The 27,542-nt window shown below is 36.5% G+C and overlaps 1 protein-coding gene across 1 annotated transcript; it reads left to right on the plus strand.

Annotated features, from left to right (window-relative positions):
* Window positions 1-438: 438 nt before the first annotated feature.
* FLVCR1 (FLVCR choline and heme transporter 1) lies at window positions 439-27,542 on the plus strand. The gene is made up of 10 exons (XM_072948512.1): window positions 439-1,482; window positions 6,268-6,412; window positions 12,202-12,342; window positions 18,509-18,576; window positions 19,268-19,371; window positions 20,958-21,068; window positions 21,734-21,839; window positions 22,274-22,385; window positions 24,806-24,873; window positions 25,051-27,542. The coding sequence occupies exons 1-10, from the start codon at window positions 745-747 to the stop codon at window positions 25,123-25,125; spliced, it is 1,668 nt and encodes a 555-aa protein (XP_072804613.1). The 5' UTR covers window positions 439-744; the 3' UTR covers window positions 25,126-27,542.

Here is a 27,542-nt window from a genome sequence, read left to right on the forward strand (position 1 = left end):
TTCTGAAGAAATCTTTGTTTGGATTAGAACGCTTTCTGATGTTTTCCCTCTGCCGAGATAGCACTCATTTACGAAACGTGGTCCTGTCTGCTCTAAAGGCAGGGTCCGATGCTGACGGACGGCTGCTCTGGGCCAAGAGGCCGAATTCGTTCTCAGCCAGTGTTGGACGCAGCCCAAGGGGAGCCCCTCACGGTGGAGACGCTGATGTCTGCCTCTTTGTCTCCCAGCTGTCTTTCCCACCCCCTCGCTCCCAGTCCCGAGTTGCCCAACCCGCCGGTTGCTTCCCACCGGCCAACCGCAGGGCGGAAGGCTTCGGGTTTTCGCAGCCATTCAAGAGGAAAGCGCCGAGCCTCGCACACCGGCTGGCCTTCCTCTTCTGCCTCCCGGCGAACTCGCTCCCGCCCCGCCCTTCACGGAAGCTCCCCGAAGCCCGCTGATTGGCCTGCGGGCCGTCACCGCGCAGTGACGCTGCGCTCTCCAGCCGGGCCTCGCGCTGGGTGGTCGCCGCTCCGGCCGCGCGCGCGGACGACGATTTCTCCTGCTGACTCAGGCAGCCCGGCTCGCGGCTCGCGGCTCGCGGCTCGCGGCTCCCGGCTCCCGGCTCCCGGCTCCCACCCGGACTCACTCTGCCGGGGAACGAGTCGCAGGAGCGGTGGGCCAAAGGGTTGGGCTTGGGGTGCCGGGAGGGCTTCGGGTCTTGGGCCGGGGGTGCAGGCCTGGGAGGAGGGCGGGGAGCCCAGGGACATGGCGCGGCCGGACGAGGAGGAGGGGGCAGCGGTGGTACCCGGGCACCCGCCCGCAATAGGATACCTCCCGGTCCCCGGGGAAGCGCCCGCCGGGAAGGTGAGCGCGGAGACGCAGAACGGGCCCAAAGCCGGCTCCCTGGCCCTGAATGCGGTCTCTCGGGGTAGCCCCAAGGAGACCTCCGGAGCCCTGGACAGGCCGAAGACTCCGCCGGCCCCGGAGGAGGAGACCCAGGCCTGGCTGCTGCCCAGGGGCCCCGGCGAGGAGACCCCGGGGGCCGAGGACACCCTGGTGCCGCGGACGGCGCTCTCCCCGAGGCGCTTTGTGGTGCTGCTGATCTTCAGCCTGTACTCGCTAGTGAACGCCTTTCAGTGGATCCAGTACAGCATCATCAGCAACGTCTTCGAGAACTTCTACAATGTATCCTCGCTGCACATCGACTGGCTGTCCATGGTGTACATGCTGGCCTACGTGCCCCTCATCTTCCCGGCCACCTGGCTGCTGGACACCAGAGGCCTGCGGCTCACCGCCCTGCTGGGCTCCGGCCTCAACTGCCTGGGCGCCTGGATCAAGTGCGGCAGCGTGCAGCAGCATCTCTTCTGGGTCACCATGATGGGCCAGTGCCTGTGCTCCGTGGCCCAGGTGTTCATCCTCGGCTTGCCTTCCCACATCGCCTCAGTGTGGTTTGGGCCCAAGGAGGTGTCCACAGCTTGTGCCACCGCTGTGCTAGGTAATCAGGTAAGGACTAGGGTGATGGATGAAAATCGGATCCTTAAGGACCAGATAAAAAGTCGTAGACCATGTGAGCTAGGCATATGGATGAACCCTGAGGAGGCATTCTATAAATGAAGGGGAGGAGATGGGTAGTCATAAAATAGGAAGCAGTCTTGGATTAAAGAGGGGTTTTAATTTACTTGTAAAGACAGAACTTTCAAAACCAGTTTAAAATGATCGCCTTGTCATCTTCGAGAATTACCTATAAAATTATTAACTGTATTGTCCCATGTATGCCTAATGTCATAAAAAACTTGTCATTGCAATGATGAATAAGACTAAGGTAGGTATTATTTTTGTCACCAGTATTTTTTTGTGAAAAGAAGATGTTTGATTATGTTTGTTCTTATTTTGAGTGGTCAACATGAACAGCTCCTGTTTAATCTTACATATTAGCAGTCAGCAGGGTATCTGGAACATAACAGACATGTATAAATAATTGCTAAGTAAGTGTTCTGGTGATAAAGACCTCACAGCATTACTGAGTCCAATTACTAATTTTTAACAGTATGAAAATGCAACACAAATCACAGATCATGGAATCCACTGTAATAAAAGGGTGGCTTATTTTGCCAAGTCTCTATTAAGGTATCTCCTAGTCTTTGCCAGCATCATAGTTCAAATTCAGTTAGCATTCTAGTAGCATTTTTAGGTAGAATGTTTTGTGTGTGTGGTTTTTTTTTTCCCCTTAATTGTAGAGTGGTTCTTTTAGTATAGTTTAAATTTTGCATATGGAGTCCTATGATATTTTATGTAAATTATATTGAGTGTTCATTCAACTTGAGGAGAATCAAGTTACAAATCCATATACCAAAAACTTCACCTCTCTATACATCACTACAGGTAGCTGTGTAACAAAAGAATGTTACTTTCTCACTTCCAGTCTAACACTTGTTTCAAGATCACAGTAAGATTTATATAAAATCCATGTAAGGGGAAGGGTATAGCTCAAGTGGAAGAGCACATGCTTAGCATGCAAGAGGTCTTGGGTTAAATCCCTAAGACCTCCTCTAAAAATAAATTTTAAAAAATAAATAAATAAACCTAATAAACCTCCTCCATCCCCCCCCCCCAAAGAAAACCCATGTAAAGACTAACTCTACGTGTAGGGTCATTGCTGTATGTTTACTTCTTTTAAAAGTGCAAAAAGAATAGCTTGAAATAATAGTTGTACATCCAGAATAATTTGTGACTGATATTTTATTGGTTACTTCTGCATGTTTGATAAGAACTGTTTCCTGAAAGTATTTTACATTTAGAAAATTACACTCGATTAATACTTCATTGAGCATAATAGAAATATATTATCAACTCCATATCTATGGATTATGTATTTTATGGATGATAAATAAAAATTTTTCTCATAGGCAGATTTCCCTCTAAAACTTAGCACACTTCTGGGCCTTCCTCCTACATCCTCCCTAAGTGTTCTCATTCTCCCTTGGCTCCAGTAGCTGTGCACTTGCTTATGACCCCCAAGTATGCATCTTCAGCCTAGATTATGGAGTGATCTTTCATAGTTACAGTCAACATTACTGAGCATTCACGAAGAACCTGGCACCATGCTACTCACATTGTTTCATTTAATTTAATTATGTAAGGTAGGAAATATTAGTCTCCTCATTTTATACGTACAGAAACAGACTTGAAGGGATGAAATTACTTTCCAAAAGTCCCACAGCTAATTAGTGGCGGCATTCACACTCAGGTCTGATTCCTGAACCCTATCTTTTAACTACCCATCTACACTGCCAAGGCACTAACCCAAGAGAACCTTATAAAACATGGATCCGATCATGTCATTATTCTGCTTTGAACTTGCCAATGATTTCCTATAGTTCTTAAAATAAAACCTAAATGGTTTACTCTGGATTACAAAACCTTACTAAGATGTCTTTGGTTCCTTAAACTTGCATTTTGCATAGGGGCCTTTGCAGAATCATTCTCTCTGCCTGGAATGTTCTTCCTCCTCAGATCACATTATATCCTTCTTGTCACTCAGCTATCAGTTTAAATTCATCTTAAATATCATTCAGGGGAATTTCTTGAGGATCCCATTTAAAGTTGCCCAGTCACTCTCATTACATCATTATACTTCAATTCTCTATGTAGTGCTTATCACCATCTGATAGATTTATGTTTATATGTTAATAGTTCATTATTACTTATCTCCCATCCGTACTGTTAGGTTTTAAGTTTCATGAAATAGGTACCTGGTCTGAATGTACAGAATTGTATCACCAGCATTTGTTATAGTGCCTGTAATTCTTCATAAAAATTTACTGAATGAATGAATAAGCTTCAGACTCATAGATACTGGTCAGTTTCTTGTCCACAGCTTTTGCTCTCTTCCCTCAGTTCTCCACATTCATCCAGTATAGTATTTTTAATGTGCAGATCTGTCTTGCACACTCCCTTGCCCCCTGCAGTGACTTCCATTGATTTTAGGATAAAGTTCAAAGTCTCTAATGTGAAGAAGTGAGTCCCTCCAGTCTGCCTCCCACCAGTTCCTCAGCATCACCTTTCTGCACAGCCCCCATACCTCACGTACAGACTGTTTCTTTGCTCTGAGGGGAATTGTGCACTACTTACAGTTTCTCACAAGGTCATGCTCTCTCCTTCCTTTGTACATGCTGTCCTCTTGGCTGGGAACATTTCTACTTCACTTGGCTAACTCCAGTTTCTCATTCAGATCTTTGCTCCTCCAGAAATTTTTCCTGAACCCAAGTCTCTACAAGGTGGTCCTCCAAAGTATTGTCTTAGCTAAGGTGACCATATGTTCCAGTTGGCTTGGAATAGTCCAGGTGTACCCCTGTTGTCCAGCTCAACTGCTCATAGAGCCCCTTTCATTCTGAGCAGTGTTCTTTGGATGATCTTCCTGGTTTTGGCACCTCTACCCCTCCATCACAGTACTGCTCTTAACCACACTCTCTCATCCTTACCTGTTTAATTGTCTCTATCCAGCTTTTTATAAGAAAGCAAATGAAATATTTGGTAAACTCTCCCTGCCTCAGCCTCCTTTTTGAAGCCTATCTTGGGCCCATCCTTCTCACCTCCATCCCCTAAAGAATCTGATGTCTCTCCCCAGTGAGCCTCCTTTAATACTTTGATTTTAGTTTTCTTGTTGTGATGATCATAGTCAGCCTTATTTTTTTAAACTGAGATAAAAGTCACATAACATAAGATTAATCATTTAAAAGTGTACGGCATTTAGTACTTCTACAGTGTTGTGCAACCATCACCTCTATCTAGTTCCAAATCATTTTCATCTGCCCTCAGAGAAGACCCAGCACTCACTTAGCAGTCACTCCTTATCCCTCCCACCCTCTAGCCCCTGGCAATCTCTAATTTGCTTTTGCTCTCTATGGATTTCCCTATTCTAGATATTTCACATAAATAGAATCGTACTACATGTGACCTTTTGTGTCCAGCTTCTTTCATTTAACATGTTTTCACAGTTCATCCATGTTGCAGTGTATATCAGGATTTCATTCTTTCTGAATAATATTTCGTTGGATGGACACACCGCATCTTGTTTATCCATTCGTCCATTGAAGGACATGTGGGTTGTTTCCACCTTTTGGCTATTGCAAATAGGGCTGCTGTGGATATTCAGGTACAATATTTAAGACCTGCTTTCAGGTTTTTTGGTTGCATACCTAGGAGAGGGGTTGCTAGGTCATATGGTATATGTTTAACTTTTAAAGGAACAGTCAAATTGTTTTCCACAGTGACTGCACTATTGTACAATCTTTTTCTTTTTTTTTTTTTTTTGGTGAGGTATATAGTTGATTTACGATGTTGAATTCGTTTCTGGTGTATAGCACAGTGATTCAGTTACACATATATATACATACTCTTTTTCATTACAGGTTACTACAAGCCATTGTATATAGTTCCCTACGCTATACAGGGACCTTGTTGTTTACCTATCCTGTACATTGCACTATTTTACAGTCTTACTAGCAGTGTATGAGGGTTTCAATTTCTCCATATTGTGCCAGCATTTTTTTTTCTGTTTTTCTTTTTTTTACTATATGCATTCTAGTTGGTATGAAGTATCTCATGGTGGTTTTGGTTTGCATTTCTCCAGTAACTAATGAAGTTAAGCATTTTTTCATGTGCTTGTCAGGCACATGTATATCTTCTTTGAATAAATGTCCATCCAGGTCCTTTGCCCATTTTTGAACTGGAATGTTTGTGTTTTTGCTGTTAAGTTGTAAGAGTTCTCTATTTATTCTAGATAGTAGAGCCTTATCAAATATATGATTTGCACATATTTTCTCCCGTTCTGTAGGCTGTCTTTTCTTAGCATTTTTTTGGTGTGTGTATTCTTATTTCCCTTTTTGATTGTAAGTAGCCTGTATCTTAACACAAATTTATTTCAGCATCATTTTGGTGATTAAAGTTTAGTAAATGTTATTGATTAGAGAAGACATTTGTCAGCGATTTGGGGGGGGGTGGGAGGTAATTAGGTTTATTTATTTATTTTTAGAGGAGGTACTGGGGAATTGAACCCAGGATGTTGTGCATGCTAAGCATGTACTCTACCACTTGAGCTATACCCTCCTGCAGCAATTTTTCTTTAACAGTACAATGGTTAAAAAAAAAATTAGAACATGGTGCTTTAGAGTTTACAAAGGCATCTTACATATACTAGCTGTCATCTTTATATTGCATTAATTGCCAGTACGTACTCTTTTCTTTTATAATAAGAAGAAAGAATTAACAGGACTGTTTATTTTACAGCTTGGAACTGCAGTTGGCTTTTTGCTACCACCAGTTTTGGTGCCCAATACACAGAATAACACAGAACTTCTGGCTTGTAATATCAGTATCATGTTTTATGGAACGTCAGCCGTCGCCACGCTTTTATTTATTTTAACAGTAATTGGTAAGTGAGTTCTTTTTCCTATAGCTTAAATAGGTAATGCATGACAAACATATGAAAATAAAAATAACGGACCCTGAAGATTTGTATTGATAGCATCTCAAGTGCTATTTGCTTGTTTCATTCTTGCTGTGCACTTTCTTATTTAGGTAATGAATGCAACAACCCTAGGGTTATGTTCTGGTCCACTACATCTGTTTTAATTTTGTAAAGGTTTTGAAGACTAATTCATCTCATTTATCTCCCTACTAACTTTTCTTCCCTGATAACTGTTGGTTTCAAACGTAACACCTGCCTCGTCTTTGCATATTAGTCTAGATGTTCTGCATCTTACGCTAACCCAGCCAGGAACAAGTTCTTGTCATGCTCTGAAATGATGCAAATAGGCTACAACCTGCCTTTAAATGATAAGTCCTCCTAAGGATCCCCACTTTAACAATTAACTGGGTCTGAAATGTTGACCAGTGAATGCTCCTGAGCAGCAGCAAAGCTGTTCAGCAGAATTTCAAACTGTGGCAACTATCTGCTTGTTAGGCCACTCCAGCAAAGTACTGCTGCCACCATTCGTCCCTGAGTCCTCTCGTCCGGGCCTATCTCTTGAAGCGGCCAGTCAAAATCAGCTGCAAGCAGCCATCATCATTTTGGAAGAAGGTTTGGGAAGGTCGGCTTTTTAAAGTTTACTTTTAATGGGAAACAATTTTGACTTCAGGGGAAAGGATAAGTAAAGCTGATTTAAGTAATAAAGCTGCTAACATTAGACTGTTGCCCTTTGGGCACTGAGTAAATCTTAAATTGATTTGATGAGGAAAGGAATTTTAAAGTTGAAAGGTCATCTTTTATAATCATTAAATTTTATAATTAAAAAACATTTTACAGTTAAATTGCATTGTAGCTGGAGTTTTAAAATTTATATATTAATTTTTACCATGGTTATAATAGTAATGAAAAATTCAAGTTTCAAAATTCAAAATTCATATCACCAGATATGAAATCCTCAGTTTTCGAAGAAAACGTGTGCTAAAGACTATGGAGTGTTTTGATAGAGACTGCCTTTAGAGATGAAGTTGCTGGATTCAGGTATAGGAAACCCAGCCCACATATTTAATTTCCCTTGAGATAATGAACAAAATATTCTCTTGGTAGCCTTTAAAGTATTCAGACATGTCCAATCTACTTATGTTTGGTTTTTATGTTTCAGTTAAGGAGTGGCACATTTGCTGTGTGCTGACTATTGAAAAAGGACAAACTATCCCTGTACTGTTTTGGCAGTTTAGCAGTTTTAAAAGAAATGTATATTTTTCAAAAACAAATTCTTACATCCACTTTTCTGGTAGCCATATTTGATTTGCTAGATGAAATATGAAGTATAGTTTATGTATATTTTGCATAAATGGACCTTCTATTAGCAATAGGGATTATTAAAATATAAAATCCTCTTTCCTTTGATTGTTTATGTATCATCAAATAAATTCTGGTTTTCCTTTTTTATTGCCTTCAATTGTTTGTCTCTTTAGAAGAAGTGAGAGAATAATAGATTGTATATATCTATAGATATGAAATTATATATATGACACATTTGTGTTTAAACATATGTATATGTATGAGATGCTAAAAATAAAAGTAGAACATTTTTATTTGTCAAGGAGTGGGACAAAAAAAAACAATAGGTGTGGTTATTAGCATATTACCCTGTGTTATTTGAGAAAGTAAAAGAGAGCTATTTCTGTACATACTTACTTATTTATGTACTCATGGTTTATGAGTAGACAGTAGAAATGGAAGCTGGGGGGAGGGGAAATAGAATGGAAAGGGAATAGGGAGAAAAAGCTTCATTGTCAAGTTTTGCTTGGTGACCTGTAATATACCAAACATAGTATAAAAGCAAAATAATACACAGTTGTGATATAAAAGTCTTGGTTGAAAATTGTGACATTTAAATTAAAAATTTATCTGTTTTCCTAATGAAATATATTTGCTATGAAGGAGAATATAGATTATTTTAAAAATCCTTATTTCCTTAAATTCCTTAATTACTAAGAGACAATCCTACTTCCCTCTACATTCTACCCAGAAATACTTTGGAAGCCCAACTAAATCTTGTAAAATAATTTAGTTTTGCTGATGCTTTTCAGCAATGTCACATATACCAAATTAGTATCCAGCAGTCTTTCTAAAATACTCTCTTGAGGTTTCATGCATGTAATAAGGGTTCATGCGTGTAATCCTATCACTCTCCTCATGGAGTTTACATGTAAGTGTGAGCCATCTAGCATTTCTAGGAATTAACCCCAGCCTCCTGAATTTCATACTAATACCCCATTCTTATTGAGAGAACACGATTATGCTCTCTAACGTTTGATTGATATGTACCAAACATTTTTAAAACCACACTTCACACTGTATTTCATTTAATCCTCACAGCCCTTTAAGGGTAGTACTGTTACTATTCCCATTCTACAGATGAGGAAACTGGGACACAGAATTTAAGTAAATTTAATGTACCCATCGTCACAGTTAGTAAATACTAAAGGGGAATATGAGCCTAGGCAGTCTAACTCCATTAATAAAATGATGCATATACAAATATGTCATTTTAATTTTTACTTAGCCTTATTTTTTGTTTCAATTCAAATTCCTCTTATATAAGTGGTAATGCTGTCGTACTTGAAAGCTGTTCTTACAGAGAACAGTAAACTATATCACTTAAGTATGTCAACTGAAGTCCTTACCATGCTGATTCACTAAAATGAGTGGATGACAGAAACTAGAAGTAATGGCAGTCAAAATATTTAATACTAAGGTATTTAAACACATGAGTATATAACATGTACGCATAATTTTACTTTTGTTTCTTATATTCAGGATATTTATATATTGGCTGCTATTATAAACTTTAATAGAAATACATTTTACTTAGTCTATAAGAATTTCAAGCCCAAGTCTCTGATTTTTAAAGATAAATATTCCTCAAAAAAGACAGTATATTTTGTGTAGTAGTCAGTAATTACAAGACTCCTTTACATATATCATATAATTCTCATAGCAGTTGGTTGTTATTGTCTGCATTTTATGGATGAGAAACTTTAGCTGAGAGGTGGGAATTGACTTCAGAATTCAGAATCATACAGTGAGATGAGGCAGAGCCAGGATTCAAACCTATGTTTGTCTTAAAATATGTTAATATGTACAATGTCTGCTTGCATCACACAGGCATAAATAATGAAATCAAAAGATAATATTATAATCTAATTTCAGACAATAGAAGTGACCCTAAACACAATAGATTTGCTACTTATTCATCCTGGGAGAAAAAGTTTCAATGTGATACCCAAAATCCTTTGGCTGCTTTCCATGCCCTTTGCCAAAGGAGGATAATAACTGTTTTAACAGTTAATTATTTTATTGGCACAACTTTTTGGTGGGGAGAGGAGAAGAGGGTAGAAGAAAACAATTGTTTTTCAGTTTTAAAAGAGAAAGAAAAAAAGAGAGAGAGAGAGAAAGAAAATGCCATATTTCATCCTTTGAAAGGAGCAATACAACGTAAACAGGGTCATAGACCAATACGTTTTTGTTCCTTTTTCTTTTTCTTCAGACTTAAGCTCAACTTTACTATATTGTGTAGCATGTAGATACAGGCTAATTCTGTCCAAGAGGATAATTGACTTCCTGAAACTAAAAGATAACACTTGCATTCAAAAAAATAAGTCTAGTGGAGTTAAAAACTAGTAGAAATTGTTTTCATTTTGCATTTAAGTTCAAATCTGAGCCATTTAGACTTATTTTACCATAGCAAATAAAAAAGTAAGAAACTTAAAACTCATTCAATATCCATGACTACCTTGTAAACATAGTTTTTACATTCTGAAACTTTGTTTTACAGCCGTGTGAGTTCTGCTTTACCAATATTAATAAAAAGAGATATCTCCTAACTTAACTAGGATACAAAGAGACTTTCAGGAAAGGACAACAGATGTCCTCAACAGTGCAAGGAGCACATAGGGTGAAAGGACGAGGAGGAATTGCAACAACTTAAACATGTGTCTGTCAGTCCTCCAAAGTAAGGACATTAAAAGTAAATATTTATGAGTTATGTCTCCTCTTGAATTAGTTGTGAAACCTGTAAAAACAGAAGTCTGTTTTAGTTTGATGTTTTATTATATCATAATGAATCAGTGTTTTGATAAGCAAGAACTGTAACTTTTAAATTTTTAGCAATAAACAGGAGATCAGACTTACAATATATGGAAGTTTTAAGGACCATTTCTTTATTTTGCAGTGATTTAAAAACCTGACTGGGTTTGAGTTTTGTGTTTAATACAGATTCTCAAGTTCTCCTCTGGAGGTTTTGGTTCATTGAGCCGTGGGTAGAATCTCAAAATCTGTATTATTTTAAAATTTCTACATGATTGCAATTTGACAGTCAGGTCCATCAGATCTAGCACACTTTCAGACTACAAAGCAGGCCTTCCTTGTTGAAAGAAGGAAATAGCCACTATTTAAAAAGAAAGAAAAAAGAGAAAGAGGAAATTCTAATATTTCTTAAAACAAACTTTCTTCTGAATCTATTTACTTTCTTTTTTGGCTTTTGAATTTACCCTATTTCATGTATTCTCAAGTGTACATTTTTTTTCTTGAAATCTCTTAAATTGAGATACCTTTAATAAGCAATCAGTGGCATCTAGGATGAAAAGTTCTAGAAACCTGCTGTGTAACGTTATGCCTGTACTTACCAGTACTTACTTTGCACTTAAAAATTTGTTAAGAGAGGGTAGGTTTCATGTTAAATGTTCTTACCACAATAATAAAAAAAAAATCAACGACATATAATGTTGTTGGCAATTGAGACATGGTTATGTTAAAACCTTCTGCTGATACCTGCCAAGATCACTGAGTGCTAACATCAGACTGTCTTAGATTCAGTGAAATAGAGCATTTTCCATCTATTTTAGTTTAAAGTTTTGAGTCAACACTAAAACTAAGTTTTAATTTCTGATGAGCCAAATCTTAGCAGATCAGCTCTTCTCTCAAGAAGTCTTGACTCCTGGCTAGCCAAACCCTACAGAAATCTTTCCCTAGCCATCTGTTAGAAGTTAGTAGATCCTTCCCTGCCCAGCAGCAAGGCAGTCTCTAAATGTCTAGCTGAGAAGCTGTGAGATCTATCTCTTAACTCCAGAGAAATGCGCAGAGCTAGAACTTACAGTACCAAAAGCCAGATGTCACACTTTTATGTCTCTCAGCTCTACCCCTGGATTTTCCATATGCAGCTACAGTGAGTCAGCAAGCAGGACCTGGCTCTGCTCCCATGAATCCACCTTGACATTTTCAGTTCTAGAAGGGTAATTGGGTCAGATGATAAACTTTATGTCAAATTTCAGAAGCAAATATCTACTAACACAAGACAGTCCTCTAAAAAGTTCAATAACATATTGGCTTGCTCATATCTAATGTTACCTCTAATTAAACATTGAACCAACTTTAGAAATAGAATTATTGAATATTTAATATAATAAAAATTAATCTTGCTTAACTAAAAATGGAATAATCACTGGGCAAGGTTGTAACACAGTATTGATGGTTTTGCAGTTCAGTTGTGTGAATTGGCCAAATCCATGCGTTTTAGTCAGTTTCAGCAGGTTGAGATGATAATACCAAACTATTCTTCACTTAGAAATTAGTGACAATGAAAAACCTCTCTATAAAACCTTTTACTACCTTTTTAAACTTAACCTGAATTTAGTCTCCTTACTAAGGAAGACACATATACTTAATTACCTTTTCATGTATGTTTTCAGCATTCAAAGAAAAACCTCAGTATCCACCAAGTCAGGCTCAAGCAGTTCTCCAGGACAGTCCCCCTGAAAAGTACTCCTATGTGAAATCAATAAGGAATCTATTCAAAAACATTCCTTTTGTGCTTCTCCTGGTCACTTACGGTAAGCAATTTTCCTTTATTTTCTTTGATGTCTGTGTAAACCTTTGTGCATTGTGGTTTTTTTCCTTTAATCTAGTGGTTTGAGCTTTAATTAATGAGATAATGAGATAGGTTTATTAAATCTGTAATTATAATGATAGCAGGGTCATAAAATTCGAACTAAAAGCAGAAACTTTAGGATGGATTTTCTTACATACTTTTAAAACAAAAAAATTATAGAACTTAGAGAAGCACTGTCATCTTTTGTGAGTTCTCCCAGGGTGTTTTAGGTCCTTTATGAACTATAGTTTTGATCACTAAAGCATATGGGAAATGTATCAATAACTCCTTTCTCTGACCCTATGCTAACTGTAGTCTATTTTGACTGCGCAGTCAGAATCTCATCCTTGTAGAGACAGATACCCATCCTAACACTGTAGCTTTGACTGCAGGCACCAACACATTTGATTCCCTTCAGAGTCTTCTGACTCTTTGTTTCTTATATTAACATTTTATATTAATCAATACCCCCTATTTTTGTCTTACTTGCCTTCAGAAGTGACTTTTTTCTTCTTTACATTTTTTTAGGGAGTGCACACCCTAGTACATAATTGTTTTCTAAGCTGTAACAAATTATGCTCTGACCTAAACTCTTACTGTTTTACCAGGATTACTCCCCATACCCTTTTTTAGTGAAAATTTTTAAACACAAAAGTAGAACATTTAATTTTATGAATTCCTGTGTACTCATCAGCACTCAGCTTCACCAATTACCAACATTTCACCAAGTTTGCTTTTATTTTCTCTAATTTTTTCCTGGAATATTTTAAAGCAAATCCCAGATATTAAATCATCTCATCATTAAATACTTTAGCATGCCATAGCTCCTTTTCTTAATTTTGCTGGTTATCTCCGCTGCTTACTTAAACCTAAAATTCATAACTAGGAAGTAGAGAAAATACAGTGTCTCACTATTATCTATTAGAGTGGATTCATTCCTTTAGCCTGTCAGCCTGTCATTGGCTTCTTTCCTTCTTTTACCTCTCAGTGTTTCCTGATACAGAATTCTCTTTCAGCCAAATTTATAATCAACCCCATGTCACACACACACACACACAAACATGCCTCTGCATACATATACACTGTTAATTCTAGTCTCTGTAACAGTTTCTGCTGCTATTTCTTTCACCTGAAATGTGCTTTTTTTTCTTAAGCAATCCTTTAAGAGCTAGCTTAACATTGCCTCACTATTCATTCTGTCATTTGTTCATTTATTCATTTATCCCACCAGTAATTATCAAATATCAACTAAATATGTCATAGAGCCCTAGATGCTGTATTGATTAGAAAGAAGCATGATATATGATTTCCACTCCAAAGTAATCATAAACCAGTTGGGGAGATTGATATAACCATCTGAAAAGTAAACAACAGCACAAGAGTTATCTATCAAAAAGGTAACAACACAAGAGAAGTTGTATTACAAGTGCACGCTCATGGCCTTCAGAATACAGAACTGGGGCAGGATACGTGAAGGGAAGAGTGTGGATGGCAGGCAGAGGTGGTGGTTGAGCCTGGTCTTGAAGGATGGGTCAGATTTGAGTAAATCATGGGGAAGAGGGCAATATAGCATGAGCAAGGGCCTGTAATGGTATCTTCTCTGAATACTCTGATTTCTGTGGAGCCTTTTTGTCTTTTTATCACATTATTTAGCACTTGCGTGATTATATGTAAAGTATTAGGTGAAAGTTTATTTAAAATTTGCATGAAATGTATAAAGGACTTCCATATATATTATTTCATCTAACTTTTTGACATAGAAAGATTATTATACTTATTTTATAAATGAAGACTAAGTTCTCATTTCTTAATTCTCCGTTTTGTCATGTATTTTATAAAATTTGAAAGGTAAAAAGGATACACAGTGAAAAGTCAGTCTTCCCCCATCTCTGTCCCCAGGTCACCCAGTTCCCCTCCCTGGAAGTAAACACTGTTATCATCTGTAACTTATTTATTATCGCTTGCAACTTATTCATGAGGCTATTATAACCTTGATATCAAAATCAGACAAGGAGAGTATAAGAGAAAAATTATAGGCCAATTTCCCTTAAGAGCCTAGATACACAAATCCAAAATAAAATATTAGCAAACCTGATCCAGCAATTTATAAAAAATGATAATTCATCCTGACCAACTTTGGTTTATCTCAGGAGTGAGAAATGATTTAGTACTAGAAATATATTAATATAATTGACCACAGTAAGAGATCAAAGAGGAAGTTTTATCCAGTAGCTGAGGAAAAAGCACTTGATAGAATTCAATACTCATGGATTAAAGACTTAGCAAACTGTGAAGAAAAATGAACTTTCAGAACCTTTCAGATGAAGTTCATCTATGAAAACCCTACAGCAAACGTAATTCTGAAAGCCGAACCTTAGACGCAGTCCCCTTAAGAATCCATAAGAAGTATCCCTTAAAATGAAGATGCCTGTTGTCATCACTTCTATTCAGCGTCCAGCTGGAAGTCCTGGCTGGCCCAGTAGTACAGAGAAATTAAAAGTATATGAACTTGCCTGGAGATTGTCATTCTAAGTGAAGTAAGCCAGAGAGAGAAAGAAAAATATGCTGTCACTTATATGTGGAATCTAAAAAAAAAACAACAAATGAACTTATTTACAGAACAGAAAGAGTCTCACAGACATAGAAAACAAACTTATGGTTATCAATAGGGGAAGAAGGTGGGAAGGGATAAATTGTGAGTTTGAGATTTGCAGATACTAACTTATATATATAAAATAGATAAACAACAAGTTTATACTGTGTAGCACAGGGAACTATATGGTGAAAAAGAATATGAAAGCAAATACATGTATGTTCCTATATGACTGAAGTATTGTGCTGTACACCAGAAACTGACACAATATTGTAAACTGACTATACTTCAATAAAAATATATATATTTACCAGAAAAAGTATATGAGTTGGAAAGGAAGAAGATGCCCTTATTCACAGATAATATAATTATGTATCCCACAGGTCAGCAAACTATGGCTTATGAGCCAAATCTAGCTATTGCCTGTTTTTACAAATAAAGTTTTGTTTACTTACATATCATCTATGGCTGCTTTTGAACTATAAGGGCAGCACCGAGTAACCACCTCAGCTGAAAATATTTACTGTCTGGCCTTTTACAGGAAATGTTTGCTGACTCCATGGTCTACAAAAATAATGCAAGAGAACCTACAGACTCTATTAGAACTAATATGGATGGGTTCAGCAAGATTATTAGATACCTGACAATGTGAAAATATTAATTGCATTCCTATAAAAAGATACCTTTTATAACAGGAATCAAAAGTATAAGATGCCTAGGAATAAATCACCAAAATTACTTCATAAATTGTAAAATTATAAAACTTTGAAAAACATAAGAAAAGATCTAAATTAAGCAGAGGAATATACCATGTTTATGGATGACTCAGGATTGTAATAAGGCCGGTTAACCTCGCAGGACCATGGTATTAACAAATCCCAGTGGTAGATTTGGATTGATGGAGAGGCCAGACATGGACACAGGCTTCAGAAACTGAACAGAGTTTATTTGTTGAAAGAATTTGGAAGAAGGAGTTGGGAAACACTGTGGAGAGTTGAAAAATATTCCTCAGGACAGTTGGAGAAGTTTCTCTACATCATATTCATCACCAAAGGGGTGCATGGTTAGGGACCATAATGTCTGATTGAGTGAGAATCACGTCACACCTTTTGGAAGCGTACCTGTCCGCCTCTATGCCTAATATTGTATATGTAAGGTCGGAGCAGACTTGCACATGGGATAGTCTGGATAGGGACTACACTCTGAGGACAGGTTTTTAGGATTTTGTAGTGTCCAAATAATTCAGGAACCAAATAGACTAAGACAGTTTTTGCGGGGTTTTTTGTTTGTTTGTTTGTTTGTTTGTTGAGTTAGGGCTATTTGGAGAAAACATGGTCCCTTACTATCCCAACTATTGCTACTTGCTGTCTGAAACTCAGACAAATACTGTACTCTAGATTCAGGTAATAGTATTCCTCGTTACTGTAATTCTTTATCCAGACTCTTGGATTTTTGGGAGTTTTGAGATTTGCAAATAATAACCACTATATATAAAAATAGATGAAAAGTAAATTTCTTCAGTATAGCACAGGGAACTATATTGAGTATCATAATAACCTTTAATGAAAATGAATATATCTGTATATATGCATGCCTAAGACATTATGCTGTATACCAGAAATTGACACATTGTAACTGACTGTACTTCAATTAAAAGAGAAAAGTCATATGGCTATGCCACTAAGTACCTGAAAGAGAAACACTAGAATATTTCAGCTGTGATGGTTAGAACATTATGCATATATGAAAACTTAATGTTTGTAGAAGATAATCTTATAGTAAATTGCCCTGGGACAATCGATTATCCATATGAGAAAAGTAAGGTAAAATAAAGGTCTCTCCTTTATATCATGCACAAAAATGAGTTATGAATAAAGACCAAAGGGTAAAAATCAGAACTTTAACATTTTAGAAGCAAATATAGGAAACCATCTTTACTATTCTTAAAAAAATTTCCTAATGCAAAAAACAGAAACCCTAAAGAAAAAGATTGATAAGTATGATTACATTAAAATGGTATTTTCTAAAAAGATACCAAAAATTTAAAAGTAAGACATAGACTATGAGAAAATGTCTGCAATACATATAACTAACAAAGGCTTAGTACCTACAATATAAAAATAACTCCTACTAATTAATAAGAAAAGAGCAAACAGTCCAGGGAAGTAAGAAGGCATTTATATGTTTGTGTGTGTGTGTGTGTGTGTGTGTTGTTCATATATGATGCTCAACATTACTAGTAATCAAGGAACACAAATCAAAACCAGAGTAAAATATGATATCACATGCATTTAAATTGGCAAAAAAAAAATTCTTTTTTAATCTGATGAAAACAAATTGTCAAGTATGTGGAGTAAAGGAACTCTGCTGTTAGTACAACCATTTTGAAGAGCAATTTGGCTAGATCTAGAAAGTAGAAGTTCTACTTTTAGTTATATATACTTAGAGAAACCTTATATGTAAACAAAACAAAAACATAATATTCATTGCACTATTGTTGTTAATAGTGAAAAACTGTAAAAAACCTTAAAGTGTCTATTGACTTAGGATAAGTGATAATTAAATTGGAGTGTATTCACACAACAGACTATTATACAGCAGAGAAAACTAATGAACTAGAACTGAAAGTATCAACATGGGTAAATCTCAAAACCATGATATTGAGTGATAAGAGCAAGCTGCAGATAGATACAAATAAATTTATTATTTATAAAGTTTAAATATATGCAGAATAATTCTAACTGTTGTTTATGGATACACATATATTATAATATCTAAAAAATGATGAACACTAAGATCAGGATAGGGGTTACCTCTGAGGAAGAATAGGATTAAGGAAGGTCTAAAAAAAAATGAATCTGAAGCAAAGATGGCAAAATGTTGATGTTTGACAATGATGGGTGATGAGTAAGGATATTTATTAAATTATTCACCAACACTTTATATATTTGAAATATTTAATAATAGAAAAATAGTCAACTTAAATCTCAGCTAGGTTAGGAGACTTAGACCTAAAGTCATACAATATGTGTGAAGAAACACCAGGGTTCAAACCTAGTCATAGGCTCTCAAGATATCAAACCTGATAACCATATGCTTTTATTTTTCTATTTTAAAGTATTCTTAAATTAACATTGTCTTACTAATTACCTTGTAAGTCTTTGATGCAGAGGTGAGATCTCTGAAGTAAGGATTTTGTCTTGATGCTTTAACTAAGCTCTCAGTAAGCAATCTGTTGGCGTGATTGTCATATACAGTGTTATGCATGGGACTATGATTTCTGGTCAGTATGTCTGAATCTAAATAATAAGAAATGGTAAAATGACAGAAATCTACAATCAGAATTCTACTAATCATGATAAGTTTAGGTGTTACATTGATCAGTCCATATCCTGAAAGGGAATAGCAAGAGATCTTAATTCCTTCTGTCAGCTGTCTAAGAAGATGTTGTATTTTCACAATTGTCACAGAGTGCTCCATGTCATTTTATGAACTGGCAAATGGTATATTTATGGTTTTCTGTTTATTGTTATAGGTATCATGACTGGAGCATTTTATTCAGTCTCAACATTATTAAATCAAATGATACTGACATATTATGAGGTAAACTTCTGTCTATATTGTGTTACATGCCTGGCCAAGAATGTTTTAGCAATGTAATTCCTATCAGCATGATCATGAGATTAAAGATTTATCATCTTATTGCTGTAAAAGATTTATATTTGCTTTAATTGAGAATACACTTAATACAATTTATTAAATACAACATGGAAAGCAGAAGTCATTATTGCCTTGACAATACATCAGTCTTTTTTTTTTTTTTAATTCTTCTTTAAAGAGATAGTGTGATTGGTTATATGGGAAAAGATAGAGAACAAAATTTAAAAGAAACCAACACAAATATAAAGAAGTAAATATCAAGTTCTGACCTCTCTTTGCTTTTGAAAGTAGAACTCAGTTGTAATATGTAAAAGTTATTAGATTAACCTCCTTTTCAGACGTTGTGAATTACTTAAGAATTCTAACAAAAATCATTTCTAACCATGAAAGATCAAGAAAAAATTTCTTTTTGATTTCTCCCATAAATCAGGGTAATTTTTTTTGTTTTTAATGTAGAATGTCCTTTATATGTGCTTTGCCTGCCCCCTACCCCTTCGCCCTAACACATGTGCTGAAATCTTGTTACATTATATGCTTAATTTTATCTGATTATTTCCATTGACTATAAGAAGGTGTGAGAATGAAGGACTGAACTAGAAGTATCTGATTAACTTCTTTTGAAAACTGTTTTAAGGGAGAAGAAGTGAATGCTGGAAGGATCGGGCTAACACTCGTATTGGCTGGAATGGTGGGCTCTATCCTTTGTGGCTTATGGCTGGATTATACCAAAACATACAAGTAAGTGAAAGTAGGCAGATGTGTAGTGTACACCCTAAGGTATTTTGATTTTAAAGGAACCTTTGCTTTTTATTTTAAGAAATTTACAAAGTGTTGTTATTACTAAAAGACTTGGGTTCTAGACACTCTTAAGTTCCCTTTACTTGTGAATGTTTCAGTAGTTTGTGTATTATCTTATTGGTCATATTTATTTCAAATCCGAGAACTTGGATACCTTATGAACTTTCTTCCCCTTACATACTGCTTCAGAAATGGATCATTTCTATCCCAAAAAGAGCCCTTTCTGAGAAACATTGGACTTTTGACAGTGACTCTATATTGCTCTTTTCTCATGTTGTAAATTAAAGACAAACAAATAAAAGTTCTTTACTATCAAAAAATTATTATTGGGGATAAGGCTTTTTTGGTAAAAAGTTTTTGGCTAAAATGCCCCTGAATTATAGCACCACTGAACTATAATACTGTAATACATAATATGAAAATGCTATATTAATTGTACATCTATATGGAACCAGAAAAATGCTAATACAAAAGAAAAAGTGAGTAATGCCACCTGGGAGACTGAGAAAGGGATCTCAGACGCAACATCTTTGTCCCTGGGCCTTAAAAGGATAGCTACATTTTTTTTAACAGAAACTTCCCAGCTACTTGGGAGAAATGAATGAATGGAGCTGTGAATGAATGAAGGGAATGAAACAAAAGGAATGAATGAAGTAATGGAAATGTGTCCTATGCACCTTTCAAGTCCCAAGATACATTTGATACCATTATCTGAACCCTTCCAAAGTGCCTCTGATCTTGAAATTCTCGAAGATGGTTCTCCCATAATTTAAGACAGCACTTACTGTGGCTTCATTATTATGAAATAGTAGCTTAGAGTGGAACTGTTAAATTTGTAGATGATGGGAGCATAAAGGATTAAATTTGTTAAGGCTTTGGCCCGTTATATAATTAGAAAACTGGATAGGTAAGCATATGTGTTCTCTGTTGCCCTACTTTTCTTCTCAGGGTAACTACCATTCATTCACCAAGCCCCTGTTGTGCGCATCACTCTGAGCTAGGAATCATGGCAAGCAATGTATGATCCCTGTGCTTAGGACATTTGCAGCCTAATTGGGAAAAATAAGGTGTTCATATATGAAAAGTTAAATAATAATATAACAGACCAAAATGGATATCAAGTGCCAATTATGTAGACAAAATTATTAGAGCGTTTGGAAGAGAGAATCTTGCAAGCTGCAGTGATTAGGAAGGGCATTTTGGAAGAGGTGGAATTTGACCTGAATCTTGAAATGCGGGTAGGGAACTATGCCATTTGGTGGCATAAAAATGTTTTATCCCTATGAGTATTCCTTCCTGTCTGAGCATTGGATATGATGTGGGTTTTGCTATCTGCTGCTGTTGAAACTTAAATTTAATCTTTAAAGTCCATGCTTTGGTGGAATCATTTTCCATTGATAAGAAAGGGTGGATCTTGAAACTGGAAGAATGTACTATTGTATAGACAGAGCAACAGCTAACTACATGATTTTATGTGCCTAAGAAAACCCAACCAAATACTAACAGTTTTGTTGTTTTTGTTTTAGACACACTACTCTGACAGTTTACATTTCGTCTTTTGTTGGAATGGTTATATTTACTTTCACCCTAGACCTTGGACACATTATCATCGTGTTTGTTACTGGAGGGTTGCTCGGGTAAGCATCAAGTATGTTTCAGAGGAATGATAGCATTGTTATAATCCTGAGGTATTACTACTGTGGGTTTTAATGTTTTAAAAGTTTCTTTAATATTTTAAACTTTAAAGGATCTATCCTGTGCATGTAAATGTGTAATTCTTTTATTTTGTGGGGGTTTTTGGGGGGAGGAGGTAATTAAATTTATTTATTTATTTTAAGTTTTTTTTTTTTAATGGAGGTACTGGGGACTGAACCCAGGACCTCGTGCATGCTAAGCATACATTCTACCACTGAGCTATACCTTCCCCTCATGTAATTCTTTAGAACTATAAAAAACAGCTTAAAAATTTTTTTGGTATATGCTGTATGAAAAATGGATAAGCCCTACTTAATCCAAGTAGCTTTATTTGGCTAGAAAGACAATTCACTTAGAAAACCAGAGGTAAATTTTTCTCAGGAAAAAATTAGAAATTGTTTTGCTTCCTAATTCATTAATTCACTTCTCAGTTCTCATGTCCTTGGGTTAACTGGTGAATAATAATAGTGCCTTCGTTGCACTTACCGACTTCAAAACATTCACTTATTTGGTCATTAGAGTAGGTCTGAGAAGTAGAGCAATTGCATCAATATGTGATAGAGTCCTTCTAATGATTCTTTATGTAATTTTGGATTTATTTTCTTAGTTTCTTCATGACTGGTTACCTCCCCTTGGGTTTTGAATTTGCTGTTGAAATTACTTACCCAGAATCTGAAGGTACTTCCTCTGGTCTTCTTAATGCTGCTGCACAGGTAAACATCTGATTTCTCTTAAATCTGAAATGATTAGTTTACCAAATATTCCAGCAGATAATAAGTTTGACCATAGTTTCTGTTTTAAAAATTCCACCTTTCAGTGCATATTTCTAGAAGCCAAATCATATGAATAAAATAGTTAAGAAAAGTTCTGGGGAAAAAAATTACTTTTTTTTTTTGAACTTCATATAAGTTGAAAAGTTTTGCTTTTTTTTTTTAAGTTGAAGTATAATCAGTTTACAGTGTGTCAATTTCTGGTGTACATCATATTGTTTTAGTCATACATACACATACATATATTCATTTTCATATTCTTTTTCATTATAGGTTACAACAAGATATTGACTATAGTTTCCATGCTAGAAGAAACTTGTTACATTTATTTTAAAGAAGCAAACTTATTAAAAATTATTTCTCTTCTTTTATTTTAGATATTTGGAATTTTTTTCACGTTGGCACAAGGAAGGCTCACATCAGCCTATGGTCCTCAGGCAGGAAACATTTTTCTCTGTATTTGGATGTTTGTAGGCATCATTTTAACAGGTAAGTTAGGATATTTGCCTGCCAAAAGTGCTTGTGTCACATTGTCTTTATATTTAGTTTTTATTTATATTGCTTCTCAGTGGCTCAGTAAAACACAAGAAAAAAAATAAGATTAAAAAGTAGGATATTTTTGTTTGCCTCCAAGGATATGAATCTGTGATTCACTTTTGAGATTTCAAATTCAGTACAATTACTATGCACAGAAAACAAAACCACTGGAATGAGTTGGTCAGGACCTAGAATGGACAAACCTGGCCTGAAGTTCTGATTCCGCTGCTCACTAGCTGTGTGACTTTACTCAAGTTAACCTCTCACATCCTCCTTTTCTCCTTTGTATATCAGGGTATTAAAGGCCTGCTTTAGAGAGTTGCTATGAGGACTGACTGAGATGGCTGATGAAAAGCTCTAGTGTCTGGCACATGGGACAGGCCTGATCATGCAGGCTTTTGTTATTATATGGTAACCGTGGTAAGAAGTCGGTGGTGGTGTTGTAAACAGCACGTGGAATTGTCTGCCAGTTCTTCTTGGGAATAATCAGGGTAGCCCTGGGCAGGGAGGAGAGTAGTGCCCACTCTCCAGGAAGAGAGCTTGTAAAGGGCTTTCATCCATACTTTATCCAGGCACATGGGTATAAGGATGGATTTAGAAGCAAGATTTATGTCCAGCAGCACTTCCAGGCCCATGTTGGCCTCTCCTGTTATTTCACGCTGTTAATTTCTCTCTGCATCCCTTTACCGACATGAGAGAGAAGCCATGGAGACTTGAAGAGGGATGATTATTTTTAATCTAAGTTAATTCAAGGATGGAATCTAACAGAAATACATGAACCAAGACTTCTTTTTATGTTTGTTGAATACCTGATTGTTCTTTCTGAAACGCCCAGTATGAACTCTCACCACTCTTACCAATGATAAACGCTTATTTTGGAAATACACAACCACCTAAGGTCACCATCGTTGATTCGTACACTCAAAGGAACTGATTGTACCCTGTTTCCTCGAAGAAAAATATCTTACCGTGAAGGAGTTTTCTCCCATTCTCTTCAGTTAGTAAAATAAAACATACAAAACTGAATGTTTTTTAACTGAATGTATGTAGTTTGATACATTAACTGCCTTAACTGCTGATCTGTCACAAGTAATTCCTTGTTGGTTCTTAATTTCTAGGGAAATAACATATAGCTGTCAAATAGAGTGTTATTGTTGCACCAAAAAAAAGGGAGCAGTTTTGTATTCTCTTTTCATATTATTTTATAATGACTAATAAATGTTAATTCAAAAAACCGAAGTCCAGAAAATTCATTAAAAAGTGAAAAAAAGATCTTTAAAATTAATTTTGCATTGATACTTTGACCATCCAGAAATGCTGACTGATGTCTCTCATATGTTGAGTATTTTACTGGAGAAAGCGTGATGGATTTATATTCGGTAGTCATTTGTATAGACAGGAAAAGGGGCTGGGAAATTCCTGAGGTGTGGTGAAGGTGGTACCTTTTTTTTTACATTTTTGTCCTGTAATTGTTGGCAGGTCTTCTTTTTGACATAGGAACTAACATTTGAATGAATGCAGTGCATTTTGCTTTTCCAATACTGACAGCTCTCGTTGGTTCTGCTCTAAAATATCTCTGAACTCTGTTCCTCCATCACCATTTCTCACACATTCAGCTCTTACCATCTCTCAACAGAATGAAAGCCCCTTGACTGGCCTTCCTGCCTCTGGTCTCATTGCTGATGATCGTCCTCCACGCAGCTGCCAGATTGAGCTCCCAGATGTGCAGGCCTGATCATGTCCCCCCTACTCAGATGCAGTGTCACCAACCCAGCCTCATGTCCTGCCACCTCCCTCTTGTGCTTGATGCTCCAATGATCCCAAACTACCTTGAGTGCCAAGAATAGGCTGTACTCTTCCTATCCTGATTTCTTGGCATATACTGGTTTCTGTCTGCCTAGAATGCCTTCCTCTCTCCTCTCATCTGCTTGACAAGTTCCTACTCATTTTTCAGACTTCAGTTCAAATATGTTCCTTTGCAAGCCTTCCCCGATTTCCTCCAGCTGACACAGGCATTTCCCCCACGCTCCCATGCACCCTGTGCAGGCCTGCATTCCTGCAGTTGTTATGCAGTGTTCTAATTGTTTGAATGTCAACATTTCTCTAGATTAGAGGGCCCATTATGGAAGAATTGCGCTTTTCATCTTTGTCTCTTGGTCCTTAGCGTCCTGTATTTGTTCACTAATGAATGACTTGCTAATTAAGTTAATGGCTTAAATGTTATTGTTTCAGGCTACAAGGATGTTGTAGAATATTATGGTACTATAGTATGCTACATTTACAGTATCAGAAAAGACTTTGTTTCGCACTGCTTAGAAAAATGTATATTTGTACATACTCTGTGGTAACTCCATTGCCACTTCTGTTTTCAGCGTTGATCAAGTCGGATCTGAAAAGACACAATATCAACAAAGGAATTACAAATGGTGATATTAAAGCTGTAAGTAATGAATATTTTTATGACTATACTATTGAGAAATGTGTGCATAGAGTAAGTGTAAACCAGTCTATCTAGTCAGTTATTTTTTTTTTCATTCGTGAACCAACTGTTGATCTGTCATAATGGCATATGTCACATATGTACTACAAATTTTTTATCTTCTGATTCTTTCTACAGGTACCAGTTGATAGTCCCACAGACCAGGAATCAAAAACTATTCTCATGTCTAAGCAGTCAGAATTAGCAATTTGAGGTAAAGGGAAAAGTTAATATCATGTGATAACTGAGTAGTAAAGATTAGTTTATGGGTTATGGGGAATGGACACTTACTTGAAAATTATTTTGTGACTTGTAACTGCAGTTACTGTTTTTACTTGATTGTTATTAAGCAACATTTTGCTTAAAATACTTCTGCTCACATCATTTTAACACTACACATTTATCCAAGTGTCCCATCTTATATTGTTGATCTAAAAGTAAGCTTCTTGACATTTGTTTTTCCAAAGTAAATGTTTTTCTTTCTGTAGACAATGGAAGCTTAGAAGGCTTTCTAAAATAATAATATGGCAGTCCCAATCCCTTCAAGTCCCATAGCAGTACATGCAGTTCATTTGTATAAAACTATCCAGTGGAACTAGGTATACAATATATTCCTAGTTGTCTCTCTTTCCATCGTTCAGACCAGCTGTCCAAGCCCCCTCCGTGTGAATACAGTAAAACAATATGACATTTCTAACCCACCAAGTGACCCTTCCAGATGACCTCTACGGTTTTCCCATTTCATACCTTCTTGTTAGAAAATGCTTTGTAACAGGTACTGTCAATGGCCATAAATGTGTGCAGACTGAACCCATAACTTTGGTCTTAGGCTATGTTCCAATTAAGTGAAGGAGCCCAGACACAGACTCATTCCCTCGAGTTCTTCTCTGTGCTGCCTTCCCATCACGGTGTGAATATGAACACTATATTTTTTCACTCCAACTTGAAATAGAATAGTTTTGTATCCATTGCTTTTCTTACTCTTTCAATATACAACTTTCTAGTAGGAAAATTTCATCCTATGTGTTACTGGCTTTTTCATGATTTCCTTATATATACTTTTCACACCTTATATATACTTTTATCTTGAAGATTCCTAGAGGTACGGACTCTATAAGAACTTCAGATAGCCTAGGGGTTCCCACTGAGTAGAGACCTCTTGAAATGCTGTCTGTTCTAATTCCGCAGCATCGTTTTTTATGACCATTATCCTCTGAGGAACACTGTGCCCAGGTCTGCGTCCCACAGTGTATCATGAGAGTAGGTTCTTTTCTTCTTCACCAAGAATGCGCATAGGCTCCGTGCTGTTGGGACAGCCTGCTCTTTTACATGCTCAGGGTACGGAGAACAGGACCAAATGTGTTTCCACAGTGCCTACCACTGCATTTTGTTTACAGTGAGAATCTAAATGTTGTTCGTGTCGTGAGTCTCTAAGCTGAGAGGGAATATCTTCACAGTAATGGCATTTAAACAGTCGTAATATTTATTTTATGTTCACATTAAACCCAAAAAGCGAATCAGGTATACCCTTGAATACCCTTGAAGTGAATTAGTAATTCTGATTTGGTTGTAGTATATGCTTTGCTTTATATTGAAATTACAACATTCTCTGAAACCAAGCGGCACTAAATTACGTGGACTCTCACCCTGGGGAACATGTTCCCGGAAGAGCTTAGCTGGGAATCCGGAACTGCGATCCATGTCCTGGATCTGTTTCTAGCTTCCCTGTAAATCTCCAGGCAGCATTTTCCTCATCTGTGAAATGAACATCTTAAATTCGATCTCAAAGATATTTTTTGAGTCTTAAATGCGCTCATCAGGGGGTAGACTGAATCACTGTACCACAGGAACTTAAATCTAGCTGGAGACAATTGAATAAACAACTGTGGCTCTTACTTTGTAGACACCGGGAATTTAAAATCTGTTTTTTGCCTTTTTATTCATTTGGTGATAGCTCAGGCAGAATCTGCTGAATCATTAACCTCCTTAGATATTTACATCGCAGGCTTTATGGCCAAAAATATATCTTACGGTCCCTCCTCTAAGTTATTGTCTTTATTTTTAAACTGACAGTGTTGTTTAAAATAATAATGTACCTATTGAATTCCTGAGGTTTTGAACAAATTATAGATAAAAGTTGAAATATCTTATTTCTGAAAATCATATATACATATATCATGTGTATTTTTCCTTGTTGATTAGAAAAAGAATGAAATATGATGTGACAAAACACAAAATGAATTGATAATTTTTCTGTGTTTTTGAGTTACGTTTGTCTATAATATGTCAAAGAAGAATGTCATATAATTATATGTCATATCTTTGGGAAATGGAGTTGGATAACCATGACTTGTGCAAATTTTAATCAAGTAATTTTAGGAAGAAACTGGATGCTTTCTAAAGCTCTTGTATTTATTTATAAGTGTTGCAAATATAGCTTTTGCATTTTGTGAATGTTGGAGAAATGTCTTTAAAAATGTGTTTTAAAAATATCTGTAAACAAGAGTATTGCCAGAAGAATGCCTGTCTTAAGTCATTTTTCAAGTTCAAATTAGCTCTTTGTGCTGTTTATCTGTATGCTTATTCTTCAGTATTTGAGATTTGAGATAAATTTATTTTTTTAATGTTAA

This window comes from Vicugna pacos, chromosome 23 (genome assembly GCF_048564905.1).
Source record: "Vicugna pacos chromosome 23, VicPac4, whole genome shotgun sequence".
NCBI classification, from domain to species: Eukaryota; Metazoa; Chordata; class Mammalia; order Artiodactyla; family Camelidae; genus Vicugna; species Vicugna pacos.